Below are 18,397 nucleotides of genomic sequence, written 5' to 3' on the forward strand. Positions count from 1 at the left end.
TGGAAACGCGTAAGCTGCTAAGCGCTGCAGCGTCCAGGCGTCTGGAAGCGTTCGCCTAACGAGTGGCCAACGCTTTTCGCCGCGTCGCCTTTCTTCGCTGCGAGCGTTTTACTTTTGCTCGTTGCGGCGTGACCGCCTCCCTTTATATATAGTCTATTCCGCGAAATTTCGTTTTATTCGAACGCGTCGAATAACGGACGGTCCGAGCTCGGAGACGTTCGCTCGCCGTAAGGAATTTTTAAGGCAGAAACTTCATTTTAACGACGCGCGATAAGAAATTTCAAATGAGAGGGACGTGTTATCCCGCTGCTTCCACGCAGCACCACTAATTCGTCGTTCGCTTTTGTGTCGGTCACCGCGAAGCGCGACAGAGTGCCGTTACTTTTTCACTGTCAAAAGGGCGTCGCTACTCTAGCAAGCTGATCCTCGGCCGCTCGTCTTTCCTCCTTCTTCCCTTTGCTCGGTTTCTTGGGTAGCGCGGCCGGCTCTTTCTCCTTTCTTCCTTCTATCTGTTTTTCTCCTTCTTTTCTTTTCCTCTTTTTCCCTTCCTTTCTCCTCTGGATTCTTTCTTTTTTTTTTTTTTCTTTTTTAAATAAGACCCGACTTGCTCGCGTCGACACCCCGAGACGAAGAAAGGAGACTCTCAGCGTGCATTCAGAATCGTGAAAAACGTCCCGAGAGTGTGAATTTCACGCTACTCGGAGCGTCTGCAAGGCGGCACTCCGAACACCATTTGTCCCAACGAGTGGAGCAGACGCGGCACACGCCGTGGCCAGGACCCTGTAGAAATACGCGCACGCTAACCGCCACTACGAATCTCGTCCTTTCACTGCAGCTCACAAAACACGCGTCGAGCTTCGTCCTTTGTGACAACCGCGGCTCGCGCGTAAATCGCTGACGCGTACATAGACAACCGCGGATCGCGTTGCGAAAACGCGCGCGTTCTACGTACGTCCGATGAATTATGTAGCGGCGCTCATTGCGCTCGATATGATACGTACGTTGTCCATCGCGCGCGTCGAAACCGTATTCGAAACGCGACAGTCGCCTTTGCGCGAGACGTTGCGAATTTTCTCCGCCAGCAGTTCGTTAGCGGGTTGTTTGGCAAAACGGTGAAAGGTAGAATTTTCCTGTAACACGGTCGGCCGGCTCGTTAATGGGATGACGCGCACGCGTTCGCCAGCGGAATTTCAAGATGTCGGTAAATGGGCAACTCGACGAGCCGGCGAGGAATCTCGAAGAAACTCGAAAGGCATCCGGCTAATGATTTTTCGATTTTAACGAGCCGGTCGTTAGCGTGAGAGGCCCTGGTCGCTGGTGCTCGCGCGCGCACACGCCCGCGCTCGCTCGCTCGCACGCTCGTGGTAACGAAAAGCTTTCGTAACGAGGCAAGTTCCGCTCGACGAGGTAGAACTTTCGTTCTCTCGCACTGGCGGCTGCGAGGAGATCGTACGACGCGAGTGATAATCAAACATTTTTTGCCTTCTTCCTCCGACGATCGTTCCGAGGCGAGAAGCGATCTCTCTTATCCGGCAGAAAATAGCTCCGCTCGTTACTTTGAAGTTGGCCGGAAGTGGATGAACCGTGGAGGGAAAGGAGCGCGTCCTTTGCGATGTTCGGTGGTTTACGAGTCGGTTGGCCGTCCGCGTCGGGATCGTTCTGCTCTTCGTCGCACACGGAAGTGCAGCGTCGCTGTGTGGCGTGGCGTACAGGGGCCGAAAAATCGAGCGGCTTGTGTAAACGCCATAAAGCGGCGCGAGCAGCTGCACACGTCGAACGAGAGAGTACGGAACGCTAGCTGGACCGAGAGACGTTTGCCTCGGGGAGGAAAGTAATCTCGAGAGTAGGTCGTAAAAGCGGTCGTGTTTACCCCTTGGGAAGGTTCCAGGATCGGCAACGAACGACTCGGAAACCGACTCGCGTGCATTCTTTTTTTAGGATTCGACCGACTGTCGTGGATAAGCTCTCCGGTAGAGCGTCGACGTGCAGCGTCACGAGCTCGTTTCAAAAGCAGCGCGTTCTTTCTCCTCTTCGACTCTCGGTTTTTGAGATCCCTCTCGGCCAGGCAAATCCACCGGAAGAGGGAGCATCGTCATTAACCACGCAGAGTCACGAGAGCGCGGTATGAAACCGAGTTCGAAATTTCGTCGAAAATTACCAGCTCGCTGGAATGGACCGCGCTGGAAATTACCGGTTCTTCGAATCTCCACCTCGCGCCATCCTCTTCCTCCTTTGTATTTTAAAGGATAATTTTGATCTACTACGAGATAATAACAGGATCCCCTGCCTTCCCCCGCAACGACACGGTTAAAATTTAGAAACGACCAAGAGATCCGGCCAACGGTGTCTGGTACCTGGCCCCGCAATTAGGCCGGACGACTGACGCGGATCCGAACCGAGGCAAATAAAAGAGCATCGGTCCGTTGGGATAGATTTACGACTGGGCATTACGGATCTGGCCATTCCTGGGGTTAACGTTTCGAACGAGCGGCGTCTCGAATCGCACGAAACTAACGTTAATCGACTTCCGCGAACGCGGCAGAAACCGTGAAACCGAACAACAAGAAAGTTTCAATCGGGGACCAGGTTCTATTTTCATCGCGATTCGCGTATCTCTTCGAAGGACTTCTTCCCTTTTCCTGTTGCGGATCGTGGACAACGGGATCGAACTCCGACCATTCACGCGAACTGCAAACCCGCGTTATTTCGAGTTCACCGATAATGTCGCCGGCGAGGTAATTAGCTAGCTCTGGGAAAACCGTTAAGCGTGAACAGGCCGAATACCTGGACGCATTGGACGGGCTCGTCGTTGACCGTGCACGTGTGTAGCTTGAATTCCAGCCATGGAAACGCAACAATCGATTTTCAGCTCGTGTACAGAGAGAACGTAATCTACACACGTACGCGAACGCGCCACAGTATACGCGTCGTATATACGTTGCGATGGATGTTTGCAAAATCGGCGATGCGATCGATCGATACGCCGAGAGTACGGCTGCGAATCGCGAGCGCGGACGCCTGCCGCTCGAGTTCCCAGCTCCAGACTTTTTTCTATCCATTTCCTATCCATTTTTTACAGCGCGGAAGCGGTAACGTTCACGAAGCGAAAAAAATATGCTCGAACAGATGATTCTTGTTACGACTTTTTTTTTCTCTTTGCACTCGTTTTTTCTGACCGTGTTCCCTCTACGCCGTTGTCCGTGTCCGCCTTTTGCTCTGCTCGCGTCGCCGCACCACCCTACCTGGTACAATGTGGTTCGTTTAATTTGCACGCCCCACTATTTGCAGCTCGTTCCCAACGTTTGTTCATGGACGTTGCTCGAAAGCGAGTTTTTCGTGTACGATTTGAGCACAAACGATTAAAAACTAGCCAACCTCTCTCTCTCTCTCTCTCTCTCTCCCAATTTACCGGCAACGTATCCGTCTCGCTTTTTGTCTCGAATTCGTTGGAACGTGGAAGAAACTAGAAGCCGAGTTTGCCGATACGTGTCGGAATCAGATCAGAAGGTTTGCCTAATTAGCTCAGGAAGCTTAAATCGTTCCGTCTCGGTAGAGAAGCTTATTAACGAGCAACTAATAAGCTCGTTGAACGAGTAGACGTCTTTCTCTCGATAGCAGTCGCCCGGTGCGCACGCTTCAATACGTACTCCGCGAAGAACACCTGTCGCGTATTTCACGGATGTCATTCGGATATTATCTTCCTCTCTGGTTCTTCTTGCTCGACTCGAATCGTCGACGCGCAGATACCCGCGGCAATCGGCAAATTGTGCGGAATTACTCTAGGGACATGCATCTACGTTCGTATCCTGAAAACACAACGAGCGCAGGCACAGCTGGCAAAGAGGAGAGAGGATGGCGTATCGCGCGCGGTAATATCCCGAAAACAAAAACAGAGAAAAAGAAATCGTATTAAACGGTGCACCGAGAAACGAGACAGGGGGCGGCGTGCCAGAGGAAGACCTTTGCTGCTGGCGGATATCAAAGGACATCGATACAATAACGTTGCCCCGTGCTAATTATCAATCAACTTAATGAGAGTTCCGCATTCAAAGAGCGAAGCTCTTGTTGCCATCCGTTTTACAGCGTTTCCTCGTCGAGCTGTTTATCGCTCGATTGTTACCGCTCTACTCTGGTAATTAACGATATTTTTAATAACGATACCATAACGCTCGTGTCGGCATTTCATCTTATCCCCGCGATTTCCAAACGATGCGGGGTGTCGAAGCGGAACTTCCCGGTTAAAATTCACCACGCGACCCTCGTTTTTAACGGAATTTCCCAACGTTGTTGGTTCGCACGGTTCGAAGTCAAAGGATCCGCTGAATCGTCGGTGGAGAAAGAAAAAAGCGTATCGATGATTTTGTTCTCTCTCTGTCTCTCTGTCTCTTTCTCTCTTAGCTACGTTTCGATGGACGATGATTAATCGGAATCGTGTAACGTTCGATCGATGTGTTTGCACAGTGGTACCGGTATTTGGTCAAGACGGCAGCCTCTACTTCTCCGTGAGTCCCGGCGAGCACTCGGTCGCCGAGGGATCCCCGGTGCGTTTGAGATGCGAGGCACAGCCCAGTTCGCTGGTCAAGTACTCGTGGAAGATCGACGGACAGCCGCTGGCACCGAGTCCACGGAGACACCAGGATGGCGGCGACCTTCGCATCACCAGGGTGAACCGAATCCTCGACAGTGGCAACTTCGTCTGCGTCGCCACCCACGAGGAAACTGAATATTCCATCGAGAGTTCACCAGCCAAGATCGACATTCAATGTGAGTAACTGTTTTATGGTACTCGATTTCTCGCTAATTTGTCCGCCGAGAGTGCACGTCCGTTGCACGAGTAGTTACGTTCCACGATTAATTCGCCGACGTCTGTTTGGTCGAAGGCGTGAAATCCTGATCGATGAAAGTAAGAAAAAGAGAAAAAAAAAAAAAAAACGCGGTAGGATCGCGATACAAACGCGTTTAACGGCGCGGCGCGTCGCGCGAAATGGAACTCGTTTCTTGGCGCAAATACGAGAATTTTTTAACGAGCGCTAGCTCGCCGGCATTTAATTAATAACGTGCTCGTGATGGTGGGCGAGACCATCGAGAGATTAATCGCGTAGGTCTCGAGAGCGTGGCGCGAACCTCGCGTCCCGCGCGTGTCGTGCCTCACCGAAATGCGGCAAACCGGTATAATCCCGCGTTCACGGTCGCGTTGCTTAATCGACAAAGTGCGAGAGCAAGACGGAGCTTGGGAGATGAAACGATAGAGCGAAGGAAGATGGGCGATGGTAAGAGAGGACAGTCCCGAGACCAACGCCCGAGGGATTCAAAGCGACGCTACAACGGATTTCACCGTGGCTATGTTATTCTCACGGCACTTTTTAATCGCCCTTTCTCCGCAAAAGCGCAGATCAAACGCCTGCCGTGCAGAAATTACACGAGCCGAACGAACCAAAGAGAGACAAGCGAAACGAACAGAACGAACCGCGCCGATGGATGGAAGGGGGAAATCGGAGAGCGGGAGAAAGAAAAAGAGACCGAGAAAGAAGGGGTCGAAACGAAAGGGAAGCGCGGAGATAGGAATCGATTCGCGATAGCCTCGGCTGCTGAACTCGGCCACCGTGAGCTCTTTCGGCGTTCCCGCCCCTCTCGCGATTCCAATTATTCGCCAGCGCGACATTAATTAAGCAAGATAATTTGCTCTCGAACCGAGCTGCCCAATATGGCGTCTGTCGGTGACGACGGCCCTGGGCGCAGACGTGTTCGCGTTTTAACGATTTCAAAACGCTCAAGGATCCCCGGAAAATAAATTCGACGAGACGAAAGTTGTCGCTGATAACGACGACGACAACGACAACGACAACGACGACGACGACGACAACGACGGCAACGACGACGACGACGACAACGACGACGACGACGACGACGACGACGACGACGATGCTTAGCGTCGAGACGGGTGTGACGAGTTGACTGAGCGGAAGAGGAGAGAGGAAGCAGGAAAATACGTATAATGTTACTAGCGAGGTGCGCGAGTTGCTGGCATTTTTTTATTTGTATTTGAAAACGCACAAAATAGGTGCTTTCCGCGCGTAGGACGAGGGGGAACGAGCTAAAGTGAAAAAGAAAAAAGAAAAAATCGACGCGGTAACCGAGGAGGCGCGAACCGCGGTGCCGCGATATTGAATGAATAATGAAGAAATTTGCAAAAAAAAAAAAGTACATATTATTAAATCGGGGAACCGTCGAGGACGGGAAAAGAAGAGAGAAATAGTGGTGAAACGGTTGCGGGGGCTGGCGAGGCAAGAGCGAGGAAAGAGAGAAACGACGTCAGGGCGTCGTTAGCGTCCCGGCACCTCGTTATCATGTATCGTTTCGTAATTATTATTACACGCTGCTGCCAACCCGGTGAAGTGTACCGAGCACGAGTACATTTAGCGCGTGCTTAATACCCGTCGCCTGGCTCGATTCCTTTTGATAATTGCGATAAATATAATAATGATAATGACGATGGAACGTTTTCTTCGGCTCGCCATGGCTGCAGCGTTTTCCGTCTCCTCCGTTCGCGAATGAATTTCGTCTAGGCATCGCGTAATTTCGTCCAACCGACGAACCACCCTTTCATCCGCGGATTCGCTCGAATCGTTCCGATGAAAGGGAATTATCCAACGGATAAAACGCTTATGGACTCAAATCGTCGATGCCGTCTAACGTTTATAGTTGTTTCCCGTTTGATTAATTAAATCCGTCTGGTGGTACCTTTGCAAAGAGTTATCGATCTTTGAACCGACGACACCGGGGGGACGTGTCTTTTGTTCGATTCGAAACGGAAACGGAAATCCCTATGGAACGTACGCGCGCGTTCAACAGCTGATTAATCTGCGTCTAATATCTAGTCCCTTTGACAATTCGGTACCGCCCGTCCGGTCGTCGATCCGGTTCTTTTCACGAAGGCCAAGGCCGTACAAGGCGTGGTCATTCACCGTTTCGCCGACGAAAGATACAAATGGACTAGCAACGGCAACACGTTCGCACGTTGCTTTTTACACGTTCTCGGCCAATCGTCGTTTAACGTTTCTACTGCGAAGATCTTGCAGCGTACCGAGTCTCGTAAGCGACCTTAAAAATACGAGTAGATATTTTCTTTTAATTAGACGCGCCTGAGAATATACAAGACGACTCTCGGTTAATCAGCTGAAACGATCTCGCTGCTAGCGAAGTTGCACGAAAACCTTGCGAGATTACGGTTATTCCAAAGCGTGGAGATATCGCCACGCTATTAGACCTGTTTATGGCGAAATTTCCAGAATTTCAAGGAATAAAGCTAGTCGGACTGAATCGTGCGCGTGTTTCGGGGCGCGCATTGTGGGCGAGCTTATTTCGGTTAATCCTTTGAACACGCTCGAAATGTCTCCTCCGCTCGGATACCATATGCGTGTAAACGGTATACTGGCGCATTTTGGCTCCATTAAATATAAGGTGCGCGTGTTGCGCTTTCCGATAGAACGCAAATGCGTTTTTCGCGTAAACGCGCCATCCGCTGCCTCCCATTCTCAATCGTTCGTTTTCAATCGCGCCGTATTAACGATCGCGTATAATTACTCGATACAAAACAACGGCCTGTAATCATAGAAAGAACGTAATTAAACACGCGAGAGAGCTTGGAAATAATTTCGCGATATCGAAAAGCAGGGTAGACGAAAACTCTGGTTTTTCCACCCTCGAAAGGTCGAGCGTCTGACGAGTGATCTCTCGAACACGCTCGGCGATGACGAGCTGGCCCGCCGTGAATATTCCGCGTACCTCGACGTGAAAACCATCCCTTTCCCTCTTTTAATTTCCAACCCCTCGGCTCGCGGCCACAGACCAGGCTACGAGGGACGGACGCACGGGGGGTAATAACACGCCGAGGAGGATCCTTTGTCCAAATAAAAAAATAACATCTCGCTTCGCGACGAGGAAGAGCCTGCTGCGATACGCGACAATGGATAGGAAGTTGTTCAGCCTCGAGCTACGGCATCCGCGAGGGTGTGAGAGTCAAAGTGAAACAGACAGAGAGGGACAAGCTGCGGGACCAGGGGCTGAATTCAGCGCGACGCGTATCCTCTACTTTACGCGAGATCCTATCTGATTTATACGCCGTGTACGTAGAACCGAGCGTGCTACGCCTCGTCTTGCAACCACTTCCTTTGCATCGGATGATACGCAAGACTCCTAAGAGACCGAACGAGTTATTCCACGCGCCACCGAGTTCGGTCCGTTCTTCTCTTTCTTTACGACCGTTTCCACTTCGCTCGGATACGGTGCAAATCGATGTTGGGAATTCTAATGAAAATGACGGGCGGGATGGTAAAATCGTCGCCTCTTGCCGGGATAAACGCTCGTTCCTCTTGGCTCAGCGTAATGGTGAGCTCGCGGCGAAAAATATCCGGGCTATTAATCTCTATTTTTTCTTCTCTTTTTCCTTTCTTTTCCCGAGCAGCCAGATGATTCGTGAGATTTAACGGTTTAAGGGTCTCCGGATTGAAAGTGTTAACGCGATTCCGCAGACGAGTGGATAATGGGATCGAAAAGTGGCTTCAGCCACCGTGAAAAATCCTGTGTCTCCGGCTTCTAATAGGGTTGCGGTCGCGACGAACGACCGTTCGCGTTCTCGCCGCTCCTCGTTTACCTTCTTCGCGGTCTCGACCGGCAATTAAACCTCACGCATTGTGCGTAGTCGACAATAAGCCATCGTTCTCCCAGGAATCTCATTTCCTCCGCCCCGCAAAGCGCCACTTTTCGATGAGCTCCGGTTGAACGAGTACTTTTGCTCGTAGCTTCGACTTCATCCGGTCCTCGTCGTTGCGCTGCCTCCGAGAACAATCGTCGGCAGACGTTTCTTCGCCGCGTTGTCGCTGCTCGAGCGGTAAATAGCTCGCTTTGGAAATTCTATTCAAAGACCCCTCCCGCCTTCTGTTCTACTCGCGTTCCGAGATAATTCTTCGCCATTGTAATCGCGCGGATAATTTCGATCGCACCGTGACGCGATCGTCTCGCGGGAAAGTTAACTTTCGCGCCCACGTTTAATTTATTCGCTCCTTCGGTCCGGCTTGCACGCGTTGAATCCTTTGAGACCGGACGAATTAATAACCGCGACTAATTTATACGTTCGCGGCGAAACGTTGAATCGTAGCCAAGGTCTCGAAGAAGGTCTTCGTATCCACATTCTTGACTCGCGTCGTAGCACCGCCTGTGAACCTCGCGGCTGGCCGTATAACGCCAGGCCAAATGGCAATTAGGCTTCTCCTATTGTACACCACAACAATACCCATTTTTTAGCGGCTACGCATTGACGGCGGCAACGCGTGCCGACCCTCCTCAATACCACGATAAATTTACCGGTTCGCTTCAAGGGTGCGCGCTTCGATCCACGTTTCATCGGTATAATAATAACACCTGGCCGATAAATCATACGCGCGGAGCGTTTAACGGACGATGAATTCGAAGAAAGGCGGAAGAATACCCGCTGCGAACGCGTTCGTTCCAGGCCGAAAGTTGCCAGCGTGTTTAACGAATTTTGCAACAACGTTCTAGCTCGCGAGACTCGGGATCGTCTCGAATCGCCATATAACCGCACGCGTTCGCTCTATTCGCGTCCTAACGACTTTTATCGCGATCACGCGCAAGTATTTAATCGAGCCGTCTTGATTCGCGATGTTTTCTCGCAGCGGGGAAAAAAGAAAACGAAGGGAGGAGAGAAAGAGCGGAGGAAAAAGCGCGGAATAAACAAAACAGCGCCTCGGCGAAGCTTCGAATTATATCTGCTTTAAAGGGGAGGAAATCCGCGAGATCTCGAGGCAAGCCTACCATAGGGATTCTCTGGTTCTTTCCCCGTCCTCGTGTTCTCTTCTTTCCTCTTACTCCCGGTCGGTCGCACGCAGGTGGAGAACTCAATTCAGCGAGGGTTTGCTTGCATTTTCATTGTCTCGCCTTGGTGCGGGCTGCGCGTCGTCGTTGCCGTCGTCGCCGTCACCGTAGTCGTCGTCGTCATCCTCATCGTCGTCGTCGTCGTCGTCGTCGTCGCCGGGGAGCGAGCGCGAGAGACGCGAGAAGAAAGGGACGGAGGAAGAGCACGTGAAGCTGAAGAGGAGAAGGAAAGGCCAGGACGGGATGGGAAGGGGTAGTAAGCTAATCGTTGAGGCTGTAGGCAGCCCGGGGCGGCTGCATTTTTAAAAACACTACCACGGATGCTCGTCGTGAACGCGTACCACGAGAAACTCTTATTCTCTCTTTCTCTACCTATCCTTTCCCCGGCTCTCCCTTCCTCCTTTCTTTATTTCCCTTCTTTCGTTTCTCCAGCTTGCCGTATCCCGCTAGAGCTGTGTTGGTGCATTGTGCCGAATGAATTGCAGTAGTGCACCGTCGTGCAATGCTTCGCACCCGTGTACGGCTGCCGGGCTACTCTCGAGTGACCCTAAAATAAAAAAGGATGCAGAGCGAGCGCTACCTTGGTAAATATCGCTTTCACGGTGTTTTCGCGTTTTATGCCTGTCGTTCCCCTAAAGCGTTTCTCGTAGTCTGCCTCGATTCCAGGGAAAGGTCGTTATACGCGTACGTATTGTAGGTTATACTTCTCATTCGTCGACAATCGTCAACGTGAGTTAAATTCTCGTCAGAGTTTTCCGAATAGAATAGAATAGAATAATAACCGAATGACCCTTCGGTGCGATATATGGAAGACCTGGCGTACGGTTCGCTGGGGATGGAGATTGGAATAACGGAAATACCTCGGTTGATCCAGGTTTTCTTCCTGATGTTTCCTTACACGTACGTACGTATCACTCGAAAGAGAAGAAATTCGTTGAGCGCTGCCGCGATTTACCCGATGCTTGCCAAGCGTTCCCGGTCGATTTGTTCCGCGCGACTTTTGTCTCGCACGGCGCAACCCCTGTCTGTCAAATTACCGTCATCGAGGCGAACAATCGGGGCCAAGTACACACGGTAAGGCATTTTAGCCGGGGAGCACCGTAATTATTTCTCGCGCTAAATGAACCCGACCAATATACAGTGGAACGAAAAAAGGAGAGTGTGTGCGGCTCGGTGCGTGTAGAAATGAAAAAAGGAGCGTGCAGTGCCAAAAGAGTGGGAGATCATCTAGCAACGGGGGAGTAGATACGAAGGAAAAGGGAAGCGAGGAAAGAAAAGGACGAGAAGCAGTGCTAGCAGCGAGGAGGTCGACGAAAGAAAAGAGCGCAAATAGGAACAAAAAAAGAAAAGAAAAAAGATACGCGATAAAAAGGAAGGAGCCACCCTGTCGCGAGAATCTGGCCGATGAATAAGGAAGATCCTGGGCTTCCCATTAATTACGCTCCTTACTAATTAACCTTGCGCGCTTTCCCCTAATTAGTTGTACGGTTCGCGAAGGAAAAAAGCTGGCGCGCATAAGTTGTTCGAGCACGTTTAAGCATCGACGATGGTGACTCGTGTCGCGAAACAGAAACAGACACCTGTTCATCCGGTAAATCTGCCGGAGCGAGTCGTCTGAAAAAAAAAAAAAAATGGAACGACGCTCGTTTCGTGACGCGTCGAGGAACGTTCGACGCTCGAATTCCATACGCTGTACATCCACGCGAATGGAGTACGAATATACGAGAATGTCGCGCGATGAACGAGAAAGAGAGAGAGAGAGAGAGAGAGAGCGAAGAATTAACGGCCGCCACTCGTGAAAACCACCTGCAAAATCGACGTGCGACCGTTTTATTTCCTTGCTCGAAGCTCTCGCGTTCAATGTAAACGGTGCGGGAAATCGCGAATACCGCCAAACCGAATTTTTCAAGGGAAAAATGGATAGCCGCACGATAAAAACGGGGAAAATACCGGAGCCTCCGGAATTGGTTATTTCATGGGACACGACGAATATATTTTTCATATTACGCTGACGTCGGCCAAACGACGCTGCCTCGAGTCCCCTTGGACGCCGGTCTACCCCTTCTCTCCATCTGCCCTTTTATCGTGGAAAAAAATTGTTTCCTCTTCTTTCTCTTTTTTACTCCTTTCCGAGATCTGGCGATTTCGTTAAGCACGACGCGGTTCAACAATTACGGCTCTCGAACGATCGTTTTGACGTTTGTTTCGTTCGGCGAAGTTGTCGAGAAATCGAAACGCCACTTCCAAGGCTATTAATTTCGTGGCGGTGCAACGGTGCGCCGAATGCATCAATGGATGCAGATATATATCGATGGATGCATCTCGATCCTTGGGAATTAGGGAGGCGCGCATGCAGACTCCGCTATCATTACGAGATGCTTCTCCTTTCACCCTCTTTTTCCCTCTTTCTCCCAACGGTGCCTACTCGACTGCGCGAAAGGGAACGAACGATCCATTTACGTTCAGATCGGTCGGAAATGCAGTCGTTCCTTATCCGCTGCCGCGTTTAAAAGGACCTTCCTTTTAAGCGTGACGCACGAAAAACGCCTACTTTTTTCGTAAATCAAAAAGGGATATATTTGTTACACGCATCCTTCTGCCAATTCCTAGACTTATTCTGTCATCGTTTCGCGATGCAATAATCTTTTTTGGTAAGAAGAAATATCCATTTGCTACGAAATAAGAGCACCGTGAAGAGGGCGCCTTTACGATGCTCCAAATTTTCATTTCCGGCTAACGAAAGTCGCCGACCCATAAAATGAAACTTGTTTCTCACCGACACGTCAGTCCGGTGTTCAAGCGGTTTTTCCTGTCGTGAGAGGAACTTCTGGGGACGTGGTCGTCAGAGAAATCGCACGACTGAGCAATATTTTTTTTTTTATTTCGTCGTTACCTCTCCAACCTGTTATCCGCCCTTGTTCTCCGCGCCCTCTTCCACCTTTTTCTTTTCTTTCCGCCAGCCCTTTCCTATACTGCAATCTTGCCCTCCGCGTCCGATTCTTTTTTCGATTCGTAGTTACCGCGTACTCGTAAAGGCCTTGCAGACGGCGCGTTTCATTATTTTCCTAAATCGATAAAAGGGGAAAAAAAGGATATGCCGGCGTTGTTAAACAACGCGAAGAAAGGAAAGAGCAGTGAGCACGAATTTACAATGCACTCGAATTCTGTTACGTGGGTCTAACGCGGGAGCCTGGTACACTAAGCATCGACCGCCGCCACGCGCACATTGTTTGGCTCAATTTCACGCGAGAAAGCGAACGAGCTAGCAGGCGCTCGACCCTCGAACTCGAGCACAGACTGGGGACGGAAGTGATCTCGCCGTTTCTGATTTTCAGTCGCGACAATGGTCGCTTTTGTTCCACGATCCGGCATCGCGTTCCTACCGAGATCCGCTTCGAAAAAGGGTGTCGCGTCGAACCACGATCGCTACGCTGCCAGCGCGAATCAGAAATCACTCTTGAGAGGCGCCATCGATGTTCGATCTAGCATCCGATGTAAAATCGAAATTTCCGCTCGCCGATGTTATCGAGATGCTGCTGCCTGCCCGGCCCTTTATCCTCTTGTCTCTTTCACGTTCGCTTTTCGCCTCGGCTTCCTCTCGCTTCTCGGTTTTCACTTTTCGCAAATCGATGTTATCTGTGGCGCGGATACAACCACGCATTTGCACAGCCGCAAATTTCATCCATCTTTCTGTCTCTCGAATAGCGGGAAAGCAATATCGGCAGCGAAATCCTGATCTTTGGATCGGTTTTACGATCGCTCGGCTGTGATGCGTTTCCTCTCGGGTAGCGCGAGACGAAATGCAATTGCGGAATGTTAGGCGAGAAGGAGAGTTTGCTCTTTGGTTGGAATTGCGAAGAAAACGAGGGATATCTTGGTCGTTCGTTACGTCGCAATTCTCTCCGATGTTTACTCTAACTTTGTGATCGATCTTGCCGTCTGCAATCACGAGAACTTTCGTCCCTTCACTTTCCACGCTCCTTCGTCGTTCATTTGCGCCGAGAGTCGTGAAAACCAATCGTCCCTGGTAAATTAAAAACGTAATAATTTCCTCGCGCTACTCTGCTCTTTCCTTTTTCTTTCCTTTTTTATCCTTTTTTTTTTTTTGCGCCGCGTTGTGGTAGCGTAGAGAGGCGAGCGTGGCCGCAAAGGAAAAAGAGAGGGAAACTAATTTATCTTGGCGTTCCGATGTCTCTCGACGTGGTGGGTGTATCGGTGTGTATCTGGTCGCAGATACGCGACACTATTTCCAGCAATTTTATCTGGCAACGCGACTCTCGTTCGGAGAAACGAGCCGAAGCGATGAGCGGCACGAATCGATGCTCCCGCCGTCTGCATCTTTCTGTCACCCGCATCCGCCGCCTCTCTTTCGCTCGTTTCTTTCAAACTCTGCGAGAGATTCTTGTCGTAATTGCAATATATGCGCGTCGCGCTGAGATTTCATTCGAGAACAGCCTATAGCTGGTAAAGCTTGTCCGACCACTTCGGAATCGGTCAAAAGGCCAGGCAGACTGCTCGAAAAGTAATATCCGCTCTTTTTCGCCTCTTTCTCGCGGCGCGTACGCAACCAACGTTTCTATTTCACGCCATGCGGCAAATCGTTAGAGAAAACTCTCTCTCTCTCTCTCTCTCTCTGCCTCCCTCTTTCTTTGTGTCCCTATTGTTTCGTTTTTTTTTTTTTTCGACGGAAATTTGTCAAAAGCTCGGTCTCGTTTGCTACTTCTTTGAGACCCCGCGTCTCGATTTAATTATATGATTAACCCGGTAAAAGTTTGAAAAAGAGGAAAACAAACGGCGCCTTTGTGCTGCCGGATACTATGGACTTTTTATGGAACGTTGCGCGGCGAACAAAGAAAAAACAAACGAAACCACCAGACACGCGCTTTCGTTCCGTTCTATGGAAGTTAGTTGGCTTTTCAGTGCGCACGGCTAAAGAGGCGCACGGAGTTGCACTGGTCGAGTTGAAACGGCCGATGAAGCGTACACCTGCCTACAGTTTGTTTTATTGATTTATACGTGCTCAAATATACCGGCAACATTTACTCGGCAAACAGTACGACTCGATGTTCCATCGCAGCGTCTAAGATTCTCTCTGCAAGCGATGAAAGCGGTATTCAGCTCGCCGCTGTGTTTGCCTTACAATTACCAATCGCGCCGTAGAAATATACCGAGTTGCTTGCAAATAGATTTTTAATTAAAGCCCGCTTTAAACCGTAGATATCGGACGACTTCACGGTGCCCCTCTCGCTCCTTGTTCTCCTCCGACTTCATGTAGGCGATGTCTCCTGGCTCGATAAGACGTCGAGAATGCGAGGCAAGTCAGAAAGAGAGAGAGAGAGAGAGAGAGAGAGAGAGAGAGAGAGAGAAAGTTGGCGCGATCGAACGTTATTAAATTATACCGAAGGGCTATCGGACAGCCACAGTTTTCCGCGATACGTTGCGAAACTTGCGCGGAAGGCGCGACTCGACCGGTTGCTAACTTTTTAACGACCTTAACGGCGTCGCGTTGGTAACGAGGATATTTGCGCGGTGTTACGGGAAGCGTCGGGATTTTCACGGGAATTCAGCGCACTCGTTCGCAGAAAAGGGAGGGGAGACGTATAATTCGAAGGAGTTTTTCGAGCTCGACTACGCCGCTAATAAAGCTTAAGTATTATTCGGCTAGGTAACCCTTGATTCTCGCATGACGGCTGGCATCACCCTCTTCACACGCAGGTTTGACGGTTCGAAAATAATTACCGTGTTCCTCTCTCTCTCTCTGGCTCTGTCCCTGTCTCCCTGCCGGATACGTTCCCCCTGGAACCTAGCCTCGCCTCTCTCGCACGGTTTTTGTATTCTTTCTGGGGTGGTTTTGAGGATTGGCACTCGGGGCACGTTCGCAATACACTCTGCGTCCCCCTCGGCTCTCTCGCCCGCTCTCTCTCTCTCTCTCTCTCGCTCTCACCGTTCGACTTCTTTCCTTCCTCGCAGCCTTCTAGTTTTCCCGAAATTGGATAATTCGTGGAAGACGCGAGACGCAGGTCGATGTGTATTTTTCTGGAGACACGCATGTAAACGCTTTATTTCCGTGACAATCGTTTCGCCGTACTTATTGCTGTTTCCTTCACGTCTGAAACGTGGAATTTCGAACGATGGGAGTCGCGGTGAATTTTGTGAAACTGTGCATGACGTTTTAAGTGGCGAAACGGCGAGGATAAATTGTCACGGCGCGCTTCCAAGGAGAACGAACGAACGACAATTTTACAAGGTTCGTCGATGCGAATACGTAGCAGCGTCTCGTTCCAATATTTACATTTCATTTCCTCGAAGGTGTTCAGAGCGGCTCGAGTACGACTCTCACGGCACTATCTATCGTCGTAGCGTACAATATCTCCTAGAGACGATTTGTAGTGGATTCTGTTCTTCTGGAAAGTAAACGAACCGACTGCTGCAGAGCCGTCCATTTTTATTACCCCGATAATCCCCGTGTGTTCGTCATCGACCACGACCGATATCCTATCTCGAGTCTTACCATTCCGAAAGAGGATTTATGTCACCGTTTTACAACGTGTCATAAAAGATGCAACAGCGTTTCGGTGTCTCCGCTGGCGTCGTTATCAGCGGACGGAGAAGCACGAGGAACGTCCGATCGTTGTTCGAAGCATTTCTAACCCGAAATAGCTTTCCCAAAAATATTTGATCACCGCGCGCAAATGGAGAAAAAAAGAGGGAAGGAGAGAGACAGAGAGAGAGAGAGAGAGAGAGAGAGAGAGAGGGAGAGCGATCGATGTATAATGTATAAACAGTTTTGAAATTCGAAGCACGGCGAAATAATTGCGACGCGAAAAGTAACGAGGTGGAGAGACTCGTTCGTTAGTAAGTTCGCTGCTAAAAATCCCTGGCAAGCCCCGATTTTTCCGTCTCTCTCGGTGCTTTTTTCCGTTAGCGGAACCACCCCCTGTATGTCCCGAGTATCGAATCGAGCTGGCCCGCCGACACGAAATTATCGAGCGAGAATCGATTTCGCTCGTTAACGGCGCGCGACTCGGACTCTCGCGAATCTCTCCGCTCAATTAAAACGGTTCGCGTTGCAGGATGAATCGCGGATAATCAACGTTAAACGTTCTTTTCACGGTGGCGCGAGATTTGTCGCGTTTTTCGCTCGAACAATCGCACGACGAGACTGAAGATAGAGAAGACCCATCGGCGACCGATCGTGTGCTATTTCCATGATCTTCGTTTTCTCCGCGAACGCGGAAAAATATCGGTTCGACGCGCCTCTATAGTTCGTTTCTCCTTTTGTCCCGTTTGCCCCATAGAGCGATCGCGATCGCCGGGGAGCAGCTCGAACAAGAGTCGTCCAGCCTTTTTCAAAGAAAGTCATACGATATTCTTCCGTATCGAACGTGGATTCGCGTCAAAATTGATTCTTCCTGGGAACGGAGCGCGTGCTCCGGGAATAGCCAGCGTCGATATTCTTTGTTTCTCGACGATACGGTTGATTTTTCGGCGGATGGAAAAAATTCGATTCGGTCAAAGGCGCGTAGCAGCGGAGTTTCCCGAAACGAAGAAGCGAGCCGGCGACCCAGAGCTGCGGCAGACGAGGGCGGATAGGTACAGTTCTGGAGAGCCATAAAACTTTATGGTGCGTTTGCATCGACCGACCCTCCCTTCTCTTTCCCTGCTTTACTACCATCCCCATGGCAACGACCGACCCCCGAACAGAGCCACCCTGCATCCCTCTCTTTCTCTCGCTCCCTTTCTGCTACGGTATCTGTCCGCCTCTCTTCTTTGCAGCCGATGCGCGTTCTCTCCTTCTTTCTCTTAATCTCCTCGTCGCACCTTCGCCGTTCGTTTTCTTCGTCTTTCGAACGGCGTGCCGGCGAGGGTACGTCGGCTACCCTCTCTTTCTCTTTCTTCCCTTTCTATCCCCCTAATACGCTGCTACGACGCGTGTACGGCTGATTCTACGTCGACCGAGCGGTTGAACGAAAAATCAGATGCTTATTCGCTCGCTAAAAATCTGCCTGCGATCCACGCGTCAATGAAATATTTTCTGTCGCCTTCCTTTCCAGTCGTTCGCTGGAAAAATGTTAGGTTTTTCCACCGTGGATTGTCACCTTCGCCTGTTCCGGTCGTCTGTGCGCATTCGTGTGCTGCTGCACCTCCATTCCTATATTTCACATTTTACGGTTATACCCTGACGCGGAACGACGCACAAATCGGCGGGACGATACGGCCACTGCGATCGTCCGTGGTTCTCGCGTTTGCTCTGTGCGCATAGTTTGCCCGCTCTCGTATATAAGTTCGATAGCGCGTAAACAACGCGTTTCCGGGGCTTATCTGGCTCGGCCATGCCGGTACGGTGTCGGGTTCCTCGAAAGAGGAACGCCGCCAGCGATACGGTTTAAAAAGGAAAAGAGATTGGGCCGAGTCGTGGCAGCGGATTTGTTTATTTAGAAAGCAATCGTTCGCGACGATCTCTCGGCGATTGGCTCGGAACTCGGTGTGTGCCCTTTGAAGAAAC

At 50.5% G+C, this 18,397-nt stretch overlaps 1 protein-coding gene across 2 annotated transcripts in view; it reads left to right on the top strand.

Annotated features, from left to right (window-relative positions):
* The window catches only part of LOC117237231 (inactive tyrosine-protein kinase 7-like), a 34,331-nt gene that overhangs the window by 3,848 nt on the left and 12,086 nt on the right, over nt 1-18,397 (top strand). The window contains exon 2 of one of the 2 annotated variants that reach the window (XM_033501003.1): nt 4,465-4,764. In XM_033501003.1, the coding sequence (XP_033356894.1) occupies nt 4,465-4,764 (300 nt within the window). Of the gene's footprint in view, nt 1-4,461; nt 4,765-18,397 lie in introns of both variants that reach the window. The other variant, XM_033500999.1, reaches the window with a different exon arrangement.

This window comes from Bombus vosnesenskii, unplaced genomic scaffold (genome assembly GCF_011952255.1).
Source record: "Bombus vosnesenskii isolate JDL3184/JDL3185 unplaced genomic scaffold, Bvos_JDL3184-5_v1.1 scf7180000013264, whole genome shotgun sequence".
Lineage (NCBI taxonomy): Eukaryota > Metazoa > Arthropoda > Insecta > Hymenoptera > Apidae > Bombus > Bombus vosnesenskii.